Source organism: Medicago sativa, chromosome 2, assembly GCF_051527215.1.
Source record: "Medicago sativa cultivar Bolivia chromosome 2, Bolivia_mono, whole genome shotgun sequence".
NCBI classification, from domain to species: domain Eukaryota; kingdom Viridiplantae; phylum Streptophyta; class Magnoliopsida; order Fabales; family Fabaceae; genus Medicago; species Medicago sativa.
This window is the reverse complement of record NC_140750.1, coordinates 3,309,559-3,325,351: the sequence shown is the minus strand read 5'-3', so window position 1 is coordinate 3,325,351 and position 15,793 is coordinate 3,309,559. Positions and strand designations below refer to the sequence as shown.

The 15,793-nt window shown below is 33.2% G+C and overlaps 2 protein-coding genes across 4 annotated transcripts; one reads left to right on the top strand and one right to left on the bottom strand.

Moving 5' to 3' along the window:
* Positions 1 to 1,674: 1,674 nt before the first annotated feature.
* Positions 1,675 to 4,376, bottom strand: LOC146943663 (PPR superfamily protein). The gene has a single exon (XM_085741940.1). The coding sequence runs from the start codon at positions 4,323 to 4,325 to the stop codon at positions 2,457 to 2,459; it is 1,869 nt and encodes a 622-aa protein (XP_085598066.1). The 5' UTR covers positions 4,326 to 4,376; the 3' UTR covers positions 1,675 to 2,456.
* Positions 4,377 to 9,163: 4,787 nt separating this feature from the next.
* Positions 9,164 to 15,138, top strand: LOC146943662 (methylmalonate-semialdehyde dehydrogenase [acylating], mitochondrial-like). Of its 3 annotated transcripts, none has more exons than XM_085741938.1 (18): positions 9,164 to 9,376; positions 9,837 to 9,908; positions 10,049 to 10,170; positions 10,264 to 10,342; positions 10,452 to 10,606; positions 10,902 to 10,965; positions 11,706 to 11,785; positions 12,010 to 12,075; positions 12,323 to 12,373; positions 12,478 to 12,629; positions 12,880 to 12,970; positions 13,135 to 13,215; positions 13,649 to 13,726; positions 13,834 to 13,869; positions 13,978 to 14,021; positions 14,100 to 14,178; positions 14,573 to 14,663; positions 14,761 to 15,138. In XM_085741938.1, the coding sequence occupies exons 3-18, from the start codon at positions 10,135 to 10,137 to the stop codon at positions 14,871 to 14,873; spliced, it is 1,296 nt and encodes a 431-aa protein (XP_085598064.1). In that variant the 5' UTR covers positions 9,164 to 9,376; positions 9,837 to 9,908; positions 10,049 to 10,134; the 3' UTR covers positions 14,874 to 15,138. The 3 variants fall into 3 exon arrangements, with proteins under 3 accessions (XP_085598064.1, XP_085598063.1, XP_085598062.1); XM_085741937.1 differs by having other exon boundaries at positions 10,009 to 10,170; XM_085741936.1 differs by having other exon boundaries at positions 10,009 to 10,170; positions 13,978 to 14,178.
* Positions 15,139 to 15,793: the final 655 nt, after the last annotated feature.

Genomic DNA, 15,793 nt, shown 5'->3' with positions numbered 1-15,793 from the left:
AAGTTTCTGATTAGCTATGCAAGAAATGGATTTTCTGTCTGAAAAAGAATATTATATACCATCATATTTTCCTTATATTTTTATTTCTCTTCTTCACTATGTAAGATGATAATCATATAGATTTATGTTAAAGCAACATAAAGACTAAAATCAGTTAGGTGATTGGTAACAGTCGCGGTTAAAGACAGTGAAGTGCACCACCAACAATCTTACTGTTATCACTCACTTTGAACAATGATTTTACATTAAATCTTAGTGTCATAAACATAACGTGGAGGTTGAATCAAATGGACCACTACTGCCAGCATTAAGTGTAGCTTGTGTCGTAGGACAGACAAGTGAGGCTACACTCATTGGAATTTGGAAAGTGATCTTCCTTAGGGCAATTAGTTATGTAATCACTGCTCCGTTTTTTATGGTTAGCTTGTAAAACCTACATGTTTGAAATGAAGTGATATCAATTTGAAGTTTGAAGCATGCATAAACTATAAGTTTCATTTTAATCATAAACGAAGTTACCCTCAAATGAAGAGATTAGTCTTCAAGATACATGCATACATTCATTAGCTTTCTTTTTTCTTGACACGGATATTTATTCTCTCAAGTGGGATGCTTAACTTGCTGTACTTGACACACAAATGTTAGTTGATGTATGCAGTGTTTAGAAAAGAAGCAAAGACTTTAATGTTGTCTGTAATTGTGTTTGGAACAAAAGAAGTAAAAAGTGATGACACCGTACAGTCATGTATAAGTTGTGTGTTTGGAGAAATTGAAAGTCACGTTTAAAACTCACGTCAACCAAGCGTGGAACCAACGTACTACCAATTCGTAGTTGTTTCATTTTTGGCTCAATGTATCATCTTAAAATCATGGTAAAGTGTTAATGAGACATGAACCACACTCAAAAAACTCATTATTACTATATATAAGCATTAAAACATATGAAAGCGGTTTGGTTCGATTTAATAAAAATCTGGAATATAATTCGAGCGATTTTTATAAAATAACATCCAATAAATTTGTGTTTTTGGTATTTTGGACTGACCTACTGTTTTAATTTTGACCGATTTGGATATGAGCATCCATAATATTAGCACCATTTGTTTACTTTTTTAATTCATGGAAATTAAAACATACGTAGAAAAGAAATTGTCACATTCCAAAATAAACTGTCATAAATAGAATCTATAACTTCAATTAATTACCATTGAGGATTACAACCATTTTATTTATTTATTTATTTTTTAGAGGATTATTTTTATTGTTTCCTTATTTTCTTTTCAATTAAATATTGGCAATTTAAAAAGGGTTTAAGGGTATTTTTGTCATTTTATGGTGTAATGAGAAAATTTTAAAATGCAAGGATATGGAAAATTCTAAGAAATTCAATTGATTTGAATGGAATTTGGATATTGGAAATAATTTTCCTTCAAATTACTTATCAAATAAATATGTAAATTTTCCTTTTTATTTTTTTATTTTTAACTTTACATTAAATTTTAAACATAAAGTATTTTTCTTTGCAAAGGAAACATAAAATATTTATGCAAGCTGTTAGTTCAATTTTGATCATTGTCCTTTTTTCGCACATAATTATTTGGAAAATGCTAACTTTTACCGTTAAGACACAAGTTAATGAGTCAAAAGTAAAAATATTGTTTTGTAATCAATGCATTTGAATTTAATATTTTGCTTTTGTTTAATTGAATGCACAATATTTAAGAAAATGTTTCTACTTTTGGTTTGTTAACATGTGCCCTTATGACACTAGTTAGCGCAACCCTTGTTATTTTCTTGAAGATCGATGCAGGCATAGGCTTAGGTGCCAATGCAACCTTGCTAACAAATATTCCAATGCTTCCTTTTCTTTTTGCTTTATCGGCTACTCCCTCCGTCTTTTTTTATAAGCAAAAAACACTAATTCACACTTATTAAGAAAACCAATACTTAGTGATTTGAGGTATAATTTTTTGTGTTCTCCTTGGAATAAGTTTCATGGAAAGGTGTAAAAATAATTCTCATTGGTTAAAAATTATGGAGAAAATAAAAAGAGAAACAAATTGAATGCAACATGCATTTAATTTTATATTGGAAAAGATGATTTGTTTGAAAAAACACAATAATAACATAAAAGTTGGTGTTTTTTGCTTATATTTTGATACAAAGAAAATGAGATTTTTTTGCTTATATTTTAGGACGGAGGGAGTATAACACATTGCTTTGGAAGAAGCAAATTCCACGTGAATCAGCCCAACTTCCATTGATCATTGTCCAATTCTTTGAATTCCAACAACCAACTTCCTCTCCCCAATTAACATACCATTGGACAAATTGCATGCTCTTTGGTTGAGAGGCAAAAAAGTTCCAAGAAAGCACTCTTGTCAAAGCATTTTGATCCTGTCTAAAGCTAGCCTTCAAAGTTCAAACATTCTGCATTGTTTTGCTAGAAACTTAATCTAATGGCCCGCTTCAATGCGGCTGAATCCATAACATTTTCTTAATCTTTGTAGTTTCATGGTTTCCCTCAGTTGTTCTATATCAAGCCAATGACCCTTCTCTGCGTGAATCATACTCAATAATGTGTAATTAGAAGCATTATTTGGTTCTGATCTTATAAGCTGAGATGATAGTGATTCTGCAATATCTAGTCTTCCATGAAGCTTACAAGCCGATACAAGAGAGCTCCATATTCTTGCACTCGGTTTCATAGGCATCGTTCTCAGAATTTCCAAAGCATCTTCAAGTTTCCCTGACCTTCCATGTAGATCAATTAGGCATGCATAATGCTCTATAGTGATTGGAATTTCACAGTCTGCATTTACTTGCTCAAATAACTGTTGTCCCTCAGTGACAAGGCCAGTGTGATTACAAGCAGATAAGACTGCAAGAAATGTGACTGCATCAGGCTTCACTCCTCTCTCTTTCATTTCATAAAAAAGCTGTAAAGCTTGTTCTCCATATCCATGAAGGCCATAGGCACTGATCACACTACTCCATGTAACAGAATCTCTATTCGGCATTTCTAGGAATATCTTGCAAGAATCATCTATACTACCACACTTGGCATACATATTTATAAGTGCATTGCACACAAAGATGCTAAAACCAATTCCAAATTTCAAGATGTAGCCATGGATTACACCACCATGCTTTAATGAAGATAAGTTTGTACATGCAGATATCACTGCCAATAAAGTTACATAGTTTGGTTCAGTTTCTTCAGTCCTCATCTTATTAAAAAGCTTCAAAGCTTTGTCGCTCTCTCCTCTTCGAGCATAGCTCCCTATGATTGAACTCCACAACACCACGTCCCTTAAACTAGACCCTTCGAAAATTCGTTCAGCGAGGTGCAGTGATTCTCCACATTCACAATACATGTTTATGAGAGCTGATGCAAAACTATGACATGAATCAAACCCGTAACGGAAGGCATAGCCATGAATCTCCTTTCCATACTTAACAAAACCTGGCCTTGCACAAGCTGGTAAAAGTGCAATCAACGTTACTCTATTCGGGTTAACTCCCCCAACCTGCATTTCTCTATAGCATGCTAAAGCTACATCGTAATCTTGATTATTGGCACAACCAGATATCACCGCAGTCCACGAAACCTCATTTTTCATCTCCATCCCATCAAACACACTTCGAGCCATCAAAGAGTCACCACACCTAAAATAGAAATCCACAAAAGCCGTCGATAGAAAAACCGAATGTTGAATTCGTATCCTCCCATCAACAACAACAAGTCCATGAATCTGTCTTCCTATCCTCCAACCCAAACTCATTTCCCTCCCACACATGGATACCATACTAGCCAGCAACTCCGGCTTGGGAAGAAAACCAAGAAAGTAAAAATCTTTCAAAATTTGCAGAGCTTCTACAAGCAACCCATTTTGCAAATACGCATTGATCATTGAATTCCAAGTGATGGTATCTCTGTGAGGCATTGTATCAAACACTTGGCGTGCTGATTCGATATCAGAAAACTTCGCATACATAGAAATAATTGAATTCGAAACAATTGGGTCGGTGTATGAGCCTGTAACAAGAGCTGAGCAATGAAGCTGTGTGCCAAAGGCATACAAGTGAGTAAAGGAACATGCTTTGATCACTGATGGAAGAACAAAAGGGATAGAATTGAAATGGTGGCCAGAGAAATGAAGTTGTGTGAAAAATTGAAGTGTTTGGTGATAATGACCCTTTGAAACCAAGGTTTTTATATGGTCTGAAGGGGAATGTGTGGGGACCACACTGGATAGGAATCTTCTGGTGATGAATGAGATGCAATTGCATTGCAGAGGATTCAAATTCAGACTCAGAATCATTGTGTTCTTCTTCTTGCTGTGTGTGTATGTGTGTGGTTTTTTAGTTTTTGGTACAACATCAACATTTCATTTTTTAGATTGATTTAAGATTAGATTAAATTTAATAATTTTTTTTTGAGAAGAAATTTAATACTTGATTAGGTGGATAATAATAAATTATAAATAAGATACTTAAATAAAGGTTAAAATTAAAATAAAAAACTACACAAATAATGAATTTCTAGCCATTAGGCTAGTAGAGAAAAAAACTAACTCATAAATGGATTAGTTAGTACAGTAAACAGTAATATTCTTGGATTTTTTTTAATGAAAGAAATATTAATTTAAGATTAGAGAATGGTGTTTCAATCCAGCCTTAGGCATGCAACAACGTTAAAATTTTTAGGAAGAACTTACCACTCATTTGAGTCCCACAATGCTCGAGAGATTAATCTCCGCAGTTGCGCGCGGAGGATACCCAGTTTAAAAAAAAAACTAAGATAGTGCAAAACAAAAAATTGAAAGCATTAAAGTCGCACCTCCAAAATATAAAATAGAATAAAAATTTCAACGAATATAATATTTATAAAATAATCAAGAACAATATTCTTTGACACTCTTTTTTTAAGAGATTTTTTTATGAAAGAAGAAAATTACAAAGATTAAGAACCTAATATAGGGATGCTACTTTTCATTACACCAAGCTAAAACTTAATAAATAAAGAGAAACAAGAAGATTGAAGAATCATCCAAGAAAAGGAGTCATAGTGACTTAAGTTGGTAACAAACTCAACAGAAGAGTTCACTTATTTGTAAATATGCTTCAACGTCAATTTAGAAGATGATATGACAAAAAAATGTCGAGAAAGACGGGTTAAAAAGCCATAATATAAGTTGAAAGTGCACCAAACAATCCTTTACTTACATCCCGATTAAACACTAGATCACTAGAGTTCATTCCCGCTAAAAGACAGAGGAACTTCAAATCATTAGAGTTTCTTTCCCTTAAAAACAACAGGTTAACACCAAATAAGAAAAGAAAAAACAATAATTATTATTTACATGGGTCCATCAATTTGATTTTTTTGTCCTTTTTACCCCCACTATAATCTCATGGCACATGGCAAATAAAACGCGTGCATACAAATCCCTTCCTTTTTTATTTAACATTTTGTTTTGTGAAATCCTCTCTTAATTCAGTTTTGGAATAGATTTTTTTTAGGAAAAAAAAAAATCATGGATAGCTGGCTCATGAAAAGTGAAAATGATGTTTTTTTGTTATCAATAAACTTCATCAACGAGAGATAATTTTATATTTGAGGCTTGTCAAATGTTAAATGTGAGTATCTCTTCAAACTGAGATTTGAACAATGTTTTTACCGTATTGTAGGAGTTCTATTCTTTTCTGTTGGTATAGATTTGAACATTGTACAACGGTACAATGGTACACATTCTACAATATTTTTACTTGTCCAACGGTACACATTCTACAATATTAAAATTTTAAATATGTTTTTTGTTCATACAAAATTTTAAAATTTTGTTTAAAATTTTGTTTTTGTCCCTATAGCAAAATCTAGACTTTTAATCGCTACAAAATTATAAATTACCAAGCTTAGAGATTTTTATTTTGAGTCAAGGTTAAAGACTTACGGTTATCAAATGGGAAGTGATGTATTAATGAAAGTCTAATTTAACCCCTATTTACACTGCATCATAACACTATCATTTTGAACAGTCATCTTTATCATTCAGTGAACTGTGATAAATTGATAATCAAAGTTAAACTTTTCATCCTTATGACTAGTTTTTAATTCGAAAAAAACCACTTAAGTTGACAACAGTTCGGTTCAATTTTTTTTTTTTTTAAATGAAACAGTTTACTATTTTAAAGAACAATTTGAGTTCAGTTCGAGTTGTTCCATTATAGTTCAGTTCAGTTCTAAAGAACTGAAAAACAATTCAATTCTGTTCACATGCAGTTTTGGTTCAAAACCAAACTTTGCCCATCCCTACCATGAACTGTCTTGTTAATAATAGAAATCTATAGTAAAATGATAACTCGTGTATGATTTTGTCTCTCAAAGTCCATTATTGAATTACAATATTTGTTTGTTGTGCATGACATAGTGTGCTTCCTAATTAGGAGCTATTGATCTATCGACTATTGAGGAGCGATTTTTCTCAAATGCAATTTGACGGCGTTTTTGTTAAAGGTATAAGCATTACTGCATTAGGCTTTTTCCATGATTTGCAGTAAACTTTTTAGCATTCGTTTAACAAACTTCATTAATTCATTTCTGAGCTATATTGTAAAGGGGTAATTTTAATTTGGACCAGTGAAAGTTTAGGTCCAACTTAGACCAATTTTTTTCAAGCATTGATCAAATGTGACACACAGATTTTATAATACTCCAACCACACAGAATTACTCTCTCATTTTTCATTTAAAAAAATAACTCTCTCATTCTTCCATTCTCTCACTGGCATGCACATGCTCCCTCCCTCGGTTCCTTTTCACTCTTTCTTCATGTCTATCTCTTTCACCAACTCAATCTCAGACCCAATCTCCTCCTTTCCTTCATTCTTTTATGTTTTTTTTTACAACAGCCACTCCACTCCTTTAGTTCCCCTTCATTTTAATCTCTTTATTATTGGATTAAATATCAGAAATTTCAACATTGTGAATTATTGCGTTATTCACTCAATTTTCTCTCAAACCATCGATCCCTTACACTATAGTTTTTCTTGGTTCTTTGTTTTCTCTCAACTATGGTGTATTGTTTTCCATTTTCTTTCTCCCGTTCACCGTCTGACTATATTTTTTCCATAACCCTCCCCCCTTTTTTTTACTTGTCACTTTATTTTTTGCTGCTACTTATAATGATTCAGTCATAAAAGGAAAAATACATAAATCTAATTATTTTAGAATAAAGCCACAGTTTAATGGAAAATAAAAGCTATCATTTGTATCTAGTTTAATATTTTGAAATGAAAGAAGAATGAAGAAGAAGACAAGAGGCAAAGATAGGGATGAAAGAGCGAGTATGTGCAATGAGTAAGAAAGAGTTGATGAGTTTTATTTTGTGTGAATGGACCATAATAACAATTTAATGGTAAAAAAAATTGGTCCAAGTTGGACCCAAACATTCACTGGTGCAAACTAAATGGACCCATATTATAAATTATGAAGCACGACACAACACTAACATTAAACACAACATTGACATTAACACATTGATATCAATAATAATTTTTTAAAAAATAATTAAAATTTTCAAACATAATTGCATGTGTTGGTATCGTATCATTATTCAACATTAACCCGTAGCGAACACCAAACACGTCTTTAATCAGATATGTCTATAAAAATTTATAAATAACGCCAAGTTCGAAGTTGTTGTGTCAAAATTAGAATGTGTCGTTCAAGATTGTCTTTGTGGTTTATTCCTTTCTACACGTATGCTTTAGTGTGAAGTTTTCTCAAAGAGAAGTAAATAAAGTTTCTCATTGTTTAATTTAATTAAGACGATTTCATTCAATTCTAGAGTATATTCCGAAGAGCAATGATAAGTAAACACAAAATATGTGACACAAATACAACACCATGGGTAATTTGGGTATTTCAACCATTAAAAAGGGGCAATTTTGTCAAATCTCCATAGACCCATCTTCTTCCCAACCCCACCTTCTCTGCATTCTCTCACTTCCTCACCACACCGCCATTCTCCTAACCACCGCCGCCTCGCCACCGTCGTCCTCACCACTGCACTCTGCATCAGTGGCAACCACCATCGTCCTCGCCCTATCAATTCGTTCAGATCTGGACATATCGACGAAGAAATCTCCTTCTCCCTCTCGTCGCCGGAGTCCCGTTCAGATCACCACTGTCATCACCACCACATCGGACATCAGATCTGTTTGTTGAAGACGGTGGCGACCGTGGTCGCCGGTGATTGAGAGAAATCTCATGAGGGAGAGAGAACAACGGGAAATCGAGGAACAACACACACAAAGCACGTGAGAGAGGTGGAGGATGCAGCGGCGGTAAAGAGAAGATGATCGGAGAGCAAGCTGGGAAAGACAACACTCCTGGTGCAAGAAAAAGAGAAATGCAGGAGAGAAAGTGGGTTGCAGACAAGAGGGAATGGAATAGTAAAAAAATATTAAAATAGTATGTATAAGTGAACAGTTGTATATGGTGTTGTATTTGTGTCTAAAATTTTGTGTTTGTTTATCATTTCTGTATTCCGAATTGTATTTCAAGGTATCTTTATGACAAAAGTGATACCAAACAAGTAATGTTTGATCTAGAATTTAGGTTCACAAAAAATGTGTTATTGGATTTGAGCCGGTCTAAAATTTGGTCCAAAAGTTCTTTTTTTTTTAACCGTCCAAAATAGTAGTTGTTATGTTAATATAGTCAAATCTTAATTGTCTTCGTGAACTTAACTCAGTTGAGAAGGACAATGCATAATATATGCAAGGTTCGGGATTCAAACTCCAACTACCACAAAAAAATCTTTTTTTTTTTTGAAGAAACCACAAAAAAATCTTAATTATCCTAATTAATTATTTTCTCCGGTCTTATTTATAAGAAAAAAATAGTATTTTAAATACATTAAATAATTGATGTATCTGATTTAGAATATAAACCAAATACATAAATTATTCAATAAATTTAAAAAGTCAATTGTTTATGAAGGGAGTATATTTTTTAAGTTAAAAGTATATAATAAAAAAAAAAGAGAAAAAAAAAAGTAAGGCGGACGTAGACATAATTTAAAAATACATGGAAAAGAAAAAGACAAAAACAATTAAAAAGAACATCAAATCCAAATCGAATCCAATAATGTTCCAAATGCACATTCACCACAAAGAAGATAAAATTTCCCCAAATAATAAAGCACATTGCTTATGTTCCCGCTTTTTATTTACTTAATTAACTTAGCTGAATGATTAACAACAATAATTGAAATTTTGAAAATCTAATCAAATTTTAATACTGTTTCACTTCACTCAACACGTTGATCATGGCAACTTCTCATTTTTCAACACAACCTAATCCTCTGGTAAGCTCAACCTTTCTCTCCATAAATATTGCAATAGAATTTGAAAATTTCTGCATTTTGTGTTGGCTTCATTTGTTTTAATGTTGTTCATTGTACTAGTTAGGATGAATTCACCAAATTGAAGTGAACAAGAAAAAAGGGGTTTTTTGGTTTTGAATTTGGATAACCATAGCTTTTGTTTATTTTAGTGAAAACACCGACACTTCTGATTGAAGGCGTGTCACTTGTCCAATACGTATCAGTGTCCGACACCAACACAACACAAGCATATGTGATATTCATGATATTCATGTTGTGTCGGTGTAAGCACTAACTTATGCGGACAATGAACACATCTTCAATCTGAATTGTCGGTGCTACTCATTTGACCGTGCAGAATTCCAATAGTAGTCTCCTTTTAATGAGTTTTTCAATCATATTTTATGTCATATTTTTTTTTTGTTTAATTGTATTGAATCAGAGGGTTCCAAATCTCATTGGAGGCAAGTTTGTTGAATCAAAGTCACTGACTTTCATAGATGTTATAAACCCTGTAAGTGTTTTTCTTTTTTATACTGAGCTTATAGTTGAGTTTATCATTTGCGGTTTTGAGAAAGGTGTGCTTCTGATATTGATACTGTTTGATATAATAGGCTACACAAGAAGTTGTTTCACAAGTTCCTTTGACTACAGATGAAGAGTTTACAGCGGCAGTGGCTGCAGCAAAGAAGGCATTTCCATCATGGCGTAACACTCCAATCACGAAACGCCAACGTGTTATGTTGAAGTTCCAAGAGCTTATACGCAGAGATATGGTTAGCACTTTACAGTGTTCTATGATTTTGGCGCTATATGACAGAAATTTTATTTATTTTTTAAATACTATCACTAATTTATAACTGATTCAGGATAAACTAGCCCTTAATGTGACCACCGAACAAGGAAAGACGTTAAAGGATGCACAAGGAGATGTATTCCGTGGTTTAGGTTGGTCTTTTATAATATGTTGCTTGAGAAGTTATTGTGATGAGATCATGGTTGAGTTCATAATTATTTGTGCCGGTGTTCTCTGTGCATTTTGATTTGCGTCATGTAGAGGTGGTTGAACATGCTTGTGGGATGGCAACACTACAGATGGGAGAGTATGTTTCCAATGTGTCACATGGAATTGATACTTTCAGCATTAGAGAACCGCTTGGTGTTTGTGCCGGCATCTGTCCTTTTAACTTTCCTGCAATGATTCCCCTGTGGGTAAGCTGGCTTCTACTTGTTTTTGTGTTGATTTTTTGACTATGGAATTAATTTGTGCATTTTGTTTATGTAATCCATGTCAACATGAATGAGATAGGAATGTCAAATTATGCATAATGGTAGAGAAAGATTAGGCTAGAAATAGCTATGAAGCTGTATCTTCCCATGTTATTGTTATTTGTTACTTCTTATGGGAATAACAACATATATAGAGTATTGTATTGGATACAAGAATGAAAATCCTGTTATTGATAAACGTCGTTACAAATTCCAAATGTGTATGATCATTATGCAGATGTTCCCAGTGGCAGTTACATGTGGTAATACCTTCATCCTAAAACCATCAGAGAAAGATCCAGGTAATTTTTTTCTTATTGCGGTCGTTTACCTGGACTTAACTCCTTCACATGGAACTTAATGTTGAATAAAATGGATAAAGGACACGATGTTCTGTGTAATTCAAAGGAAACTTATGCTCCTTTGTTATATTATTAGCATTGTGAAATTTATAAAATATCAACCTGAACTGTAGCGGACACCAAGACTAATTTTTTTTTTTTTTTTTGAATAAACTGAACACCTTTCTTATTACCTCTTCTTAATTTAACCATTAGGATTTCTCAGTCACCACGCTTGCATATCTCATCTGTATTGCTAATCTGGATATTAATAAATTGGAGATTTTGAACTGTCAAGCAAGAACAATACTCCCAAAATTGATGCTCTAGAAGTTCAAATTCTGTTAACCCTAACTTTCTCATTACATTTAAATATTTTTCAATTTTATTGGTTGTGAATGTGATCCTCACTAAGGAAATTTCAAAGAATGTTTTAGGAGCAATGTCATATCTTACAGTTGGTTTGACAATACTATATTAATTTTACTTGATGATGAATGATAAAGTGGTCTTATTGATCCATTTGGTAGGCATGCACTAGTTTTTCTTCCCTACACTTGTGATGGTACATGTAGCATGCTACTATGTTACTCACAAGTATACAGTCTTCTGTCAGCTTTCATGACTCATATTTTTTGTTTCCTACAGCTTATGACAGAGAAAATTGGCGGTCATATTTTAATTTCTGCATTTTTTTTCAGGTGCTTCTATGCTTCTTTCACAATTGGCAATGGAAGCTGGTTTGCCAGAGGGTGTCTTAAACATAGTTCATGGTGCCCATGTATGCCATAACCTTTTTTTTTAATTAAACTTCTCTTCTCCATTTTCTTGCTATACTTTCCAAGTAAAGGAACTCAAGTGTTCATAATTTGGAATTTGGTAATTTTATTGTGTACTCAAACATTAAATCAGATATCTGCACATAACTTTTCACATTGTGATGCATCAATGCCCCTAGCTGTTTTTCTTGTTTATTGTTGGTTGTTGATATTCAATTGGTGACAGGATACTGTGAATGCTATTTGTGATCACGATGATATCAAAGCTATATCTTTTGTTGGTTCAAATGTTGTAAGTCATCTAATTTTTTTCTCAAACTTTACTGCTTCTATGTGATGCCTTTCCTTTTACACTTATGATAAAGTAAATTATTTAATCAAAGTCAATCCCATTTTATGACAGCAGAACTGAGTCGTTTTACAGTTTGTTGCACCTACATAGAAAAAAAAGAAAAATGAGAGTGATTCAAATGCTCTTTCTTTCAAATGATAGTCATTCATTACGTATCCTTATTTGATTATCTTATTTTGTATTTGAGGCTGGAATGCACATATATGCTAGAGCAGCCACTAAAGGGAAGCGTGTTCAGGTGGATCCACTAAGTCTTAGTTTTCTCCTTTCCATAGTGAAATTGTTTCTTTCTACCCATGCCCATGATCAAAGTTTTGCACCTAATGAAATTTTGTTTTGCAGTCTAACATGGGGGCCAAAAATCACGCAGTTGTCATGCCGGATGCAAGTGTTGATGCTACTATAAATGCTTTAATTGCTGCAGGTTTTGGTGCTGCTGGACAAAGGTGTATGGCTCTAAGTACAGTTGTTTTTGTTGGAGGCTCAAAACCGTGGTATGATACTAAATTAGTTTCTTATGTAATCCTGTTATTTTGATTTGTGAAGTAGCATCTTTCGCTAGAAGCAATTCGTGCTCTCCCCCGGAGCAGCAAAGGAAAAACTCATAGTATTTGGACTTGGAATAAAATTGTCTTGGGGAAATTGACTTGGTTCTTTTTCATCCTTATAAAACTTACTCTTAACCAAGCACTGATAAGTATTTAAGTATAATTTCATCCTTTAGTCTTCACACTGTTTGTCCAGGGAAAGTATACTTGTGGAGCGTGCCAAAGCTCTTAAAGTAAATGCTGGAACTGAAGCTGATGCAGACCTTGGTCCAGTCATTAGCATACAGGTTTGTATGTGCCATATAGTTCTTATTTTACTTTTACTGTGTTTTGAACTTGATTGAGCTCAAATGTAATATCCCATCTTCTGAGTATTGTTTAAGAATTACTGTCATAGGCATTCAGTGTATCTACATGAATCTTGTGTATATGTTTCTTAAATACTGCACAGGCAAAGGAGCGAATACACAGATTAATTCAATCTGGATTTGAAAGTGGAGCCAGACTATTGCTCGATGGAAGAAGTATAGTGGTAGAATTTATATTCTCTACCATTTTTATCATTTCATATTTTATGGTTCACACATTTCCTTACCTTTGCTCTTGTATAAATGAGAATTTGGATTAGGTGCAGTCGGGAGTTGATGCAGTCAGCACCTCGAACCGTCCGATCAAGATCAGATGGTTTAGATCTTAAATCAGTTTTTAATTTTTGTTTAATATAAAATTGAGATTAAAATCTGGACCGCTTGATCTTGATCGAATGGCCTCAAGCTTATCGGCTGCGTGACTGCCATGAAATTCAATCCTTGTATATGATCAATTTACCTGTTAGATATATAGCATAGGAACTGATATTCACCTCCAATCCTTGTATATGATCAAGATCAATTTACCTGTTAGATATATAGTATAGGAATTGATATTTACCTGTTAGTTAATTCTCTTACATGCATGTCTTGTAGGTCCCCGGATATGAATCTGGCAACTTTATTGGCCCAACCATCTTAGCAGATGTTAGTTCCGAGATGGAGTGCTACAAGGTATTTTCTCATTAATCTCCCATCCGTAAGTGTTCACCTAAGAGTTTTAATGAATAAGGAGACTTGAAATTTAGACTTAAATTTGACTATCTGTTACGCTTGTGTAGGAGGAGATTTTTGGCCCAGTTCTTCTTCTCACAGAGGTACGTTTTATTTGTTTCATCCTTATAATCATATTTTTGGAATAATTTTATTTTTCATTTTGGCACAAAACAATGTTATGCTGATAGTGTGTTTCTTTTTCACTTCAGGCTGATAGCTTGGAAGAGGCTATAAACTTTGTCAATGAAAACAAGTATTTTGTTAGCAACTACTCCATGTCATTTTCTTTTGTTAAACTTCCATTTATATCTTACTCCGACTTTTCCAACAGGTATGGAAATGGTGCTACTATATTCACTAGATCTGGTGTAGCTGCAAGGAAATTTCAGACCGAAATCGAGGCAGGGCAGGTGGGGTGTTTTGCATTTGCTCTTGGAAGCACATTAACAGATAATAGGTCTTATGGATTTGAATCAAGATATGCACTGTGTCTGTTATTTGTCAACCAAACCAAACACTGCATGTTTCCCTTGGCTATATTTTCTCTACCACAAAATAATACATAAGAGTTAAATATATTTTTGATCTCTATAATATTAAAAAAATGTTAACTTTATCCTTTATAAAAATGTTGTACATTTTGAGTCCTTCAAAAATACAAAACTGTATGCTTTTAGTCCTTGATAATATAAAAATGTTGTACACTAAAAACGAATAAATTTGTTATAGAAATTAAAATAAAAATTTGTTTGATTGATACTCTAATGGGTAATAACTTGTCACTTCATTTACCATTTGAACTAGGTGGGCATCAATGTTCCTATTCCTGTTCCTTTGCCCTTTTTCTCCTTTACTGGCAACAAGGCATCATTTGCAGGCGATCTCAATTTCTACGGTATCACAAAATTACCTCTTCCTTTTCACTTACACTATTAGGCCATTTATCATGGACTTAATTTTAGATTTGATGCTGTTTTTTTGTATGATCACAGGCAAGGCAGGGGTTAACTTTTATACGCAAATCAAAACAATAACCCAGAACTGGAAGGATTCAGACAGTGACGACAAGATTAACATGGCCATGCCAACTTCTCAAAAATCTTAAGAGTTGTCTATGTGTATGTTGCTTCTGAAACCTTTGCTCTCTAATAAGATCTGTCAAATAGTTATCGTATCTATTCTCAACTTCCCGTTTCTATCAAATTCTTGTGTCTAGTCAAAAAAATTAATTAAATCAAATTCTTGTGTCAGTAATAAAATTTGTCATGAAGTGTTATAATTGTGTGTGTCTTGTGTCAAGAATACATGAATTTCTTTGAAGCAATACCTATTGAATTTTCAGTTACAAGGTAGACTCATTCTAAAACAAAGGAAACTTGAGTTGTGTAGCGTTCGGAAGAGTTTATTCATTAGCTTATATATGTATTTGCATTAGTGTTTTATTTGGGTACAACCATAACATAATTTATGGCTTGTTCATAAACTATTTCAATAAACTTCTTATTTTTCTTCTAATTGGTAACTGAAATTCTCTTATTCATAGTGATTCTTAAAAGAGAAATGATATTCGTACAACCATTTTGGAACGGTTCTTTAGTTCTCTCATACTTTTGTTGTATTTTTACTCTCTTTTTTTCTTTCTTTCTCTATTGTTTTTCATCAATAAGAAAAGAGAAGAAGATTGTTTCAAAAGTTGTCTACATCATTACTTTTCTTATAAAAGCGGGATATTATTGATGGGAGCAACACTTACTTGGGCACAAGCCTAAATAAAAATGATTTAGGCACACATACATCAAATTACATATTGTTTACTTATTTGAAAGTATGCTTTGTTTAATTCCTTTTTCTTTTACTTTTATTCACTTATTTCTGTGCGTCTAAAACTTCTATATTTTGGTATGTGACCAAGCAAGCTAAGGTCTATTGATGATTGGTGATGAAAGTAAAGTGCAGAAGGCATAATATTTAGAGAGAAAGTACACTTAAATATTTAGAGAGGGGTCAATCCCTTTAAAAGAGTGG

What these genes read in the sequence shown, in the direction of transcription:
- LOC146943662 (XM_085741936.1), top strand. Translation starts at nt 9,338, where the DNA reads ATGGCAACTTCTCATTTTTCAACACAACCTAATCCTCTG. An exon ending in TCATAGATGTTATAAACCCT is followed by an intron (nt 9,909 to 10,008) that starts GTAAGTGTTTTT and finishes TTGATATAATAG; the next exon opens with GCTACACAAGAAGTTGTTTC. An exon ending in ACATAGTTCATGGTGCCCAT is followed by an intron (nt 11,786 to 12,009) that starts GTATGCCATAAC and finishes AATTGGTGACAG; the next exon opens with GATACTGTGAATGCTATTTG.
- LOC146943663 (XM_085741940.1), bottom strand. Translation starts at nt 4,325, where the DNA reads ATGATTCTGAGTCTGAATTTGAATCCTCTGCAATGCAATTGCATCTCA.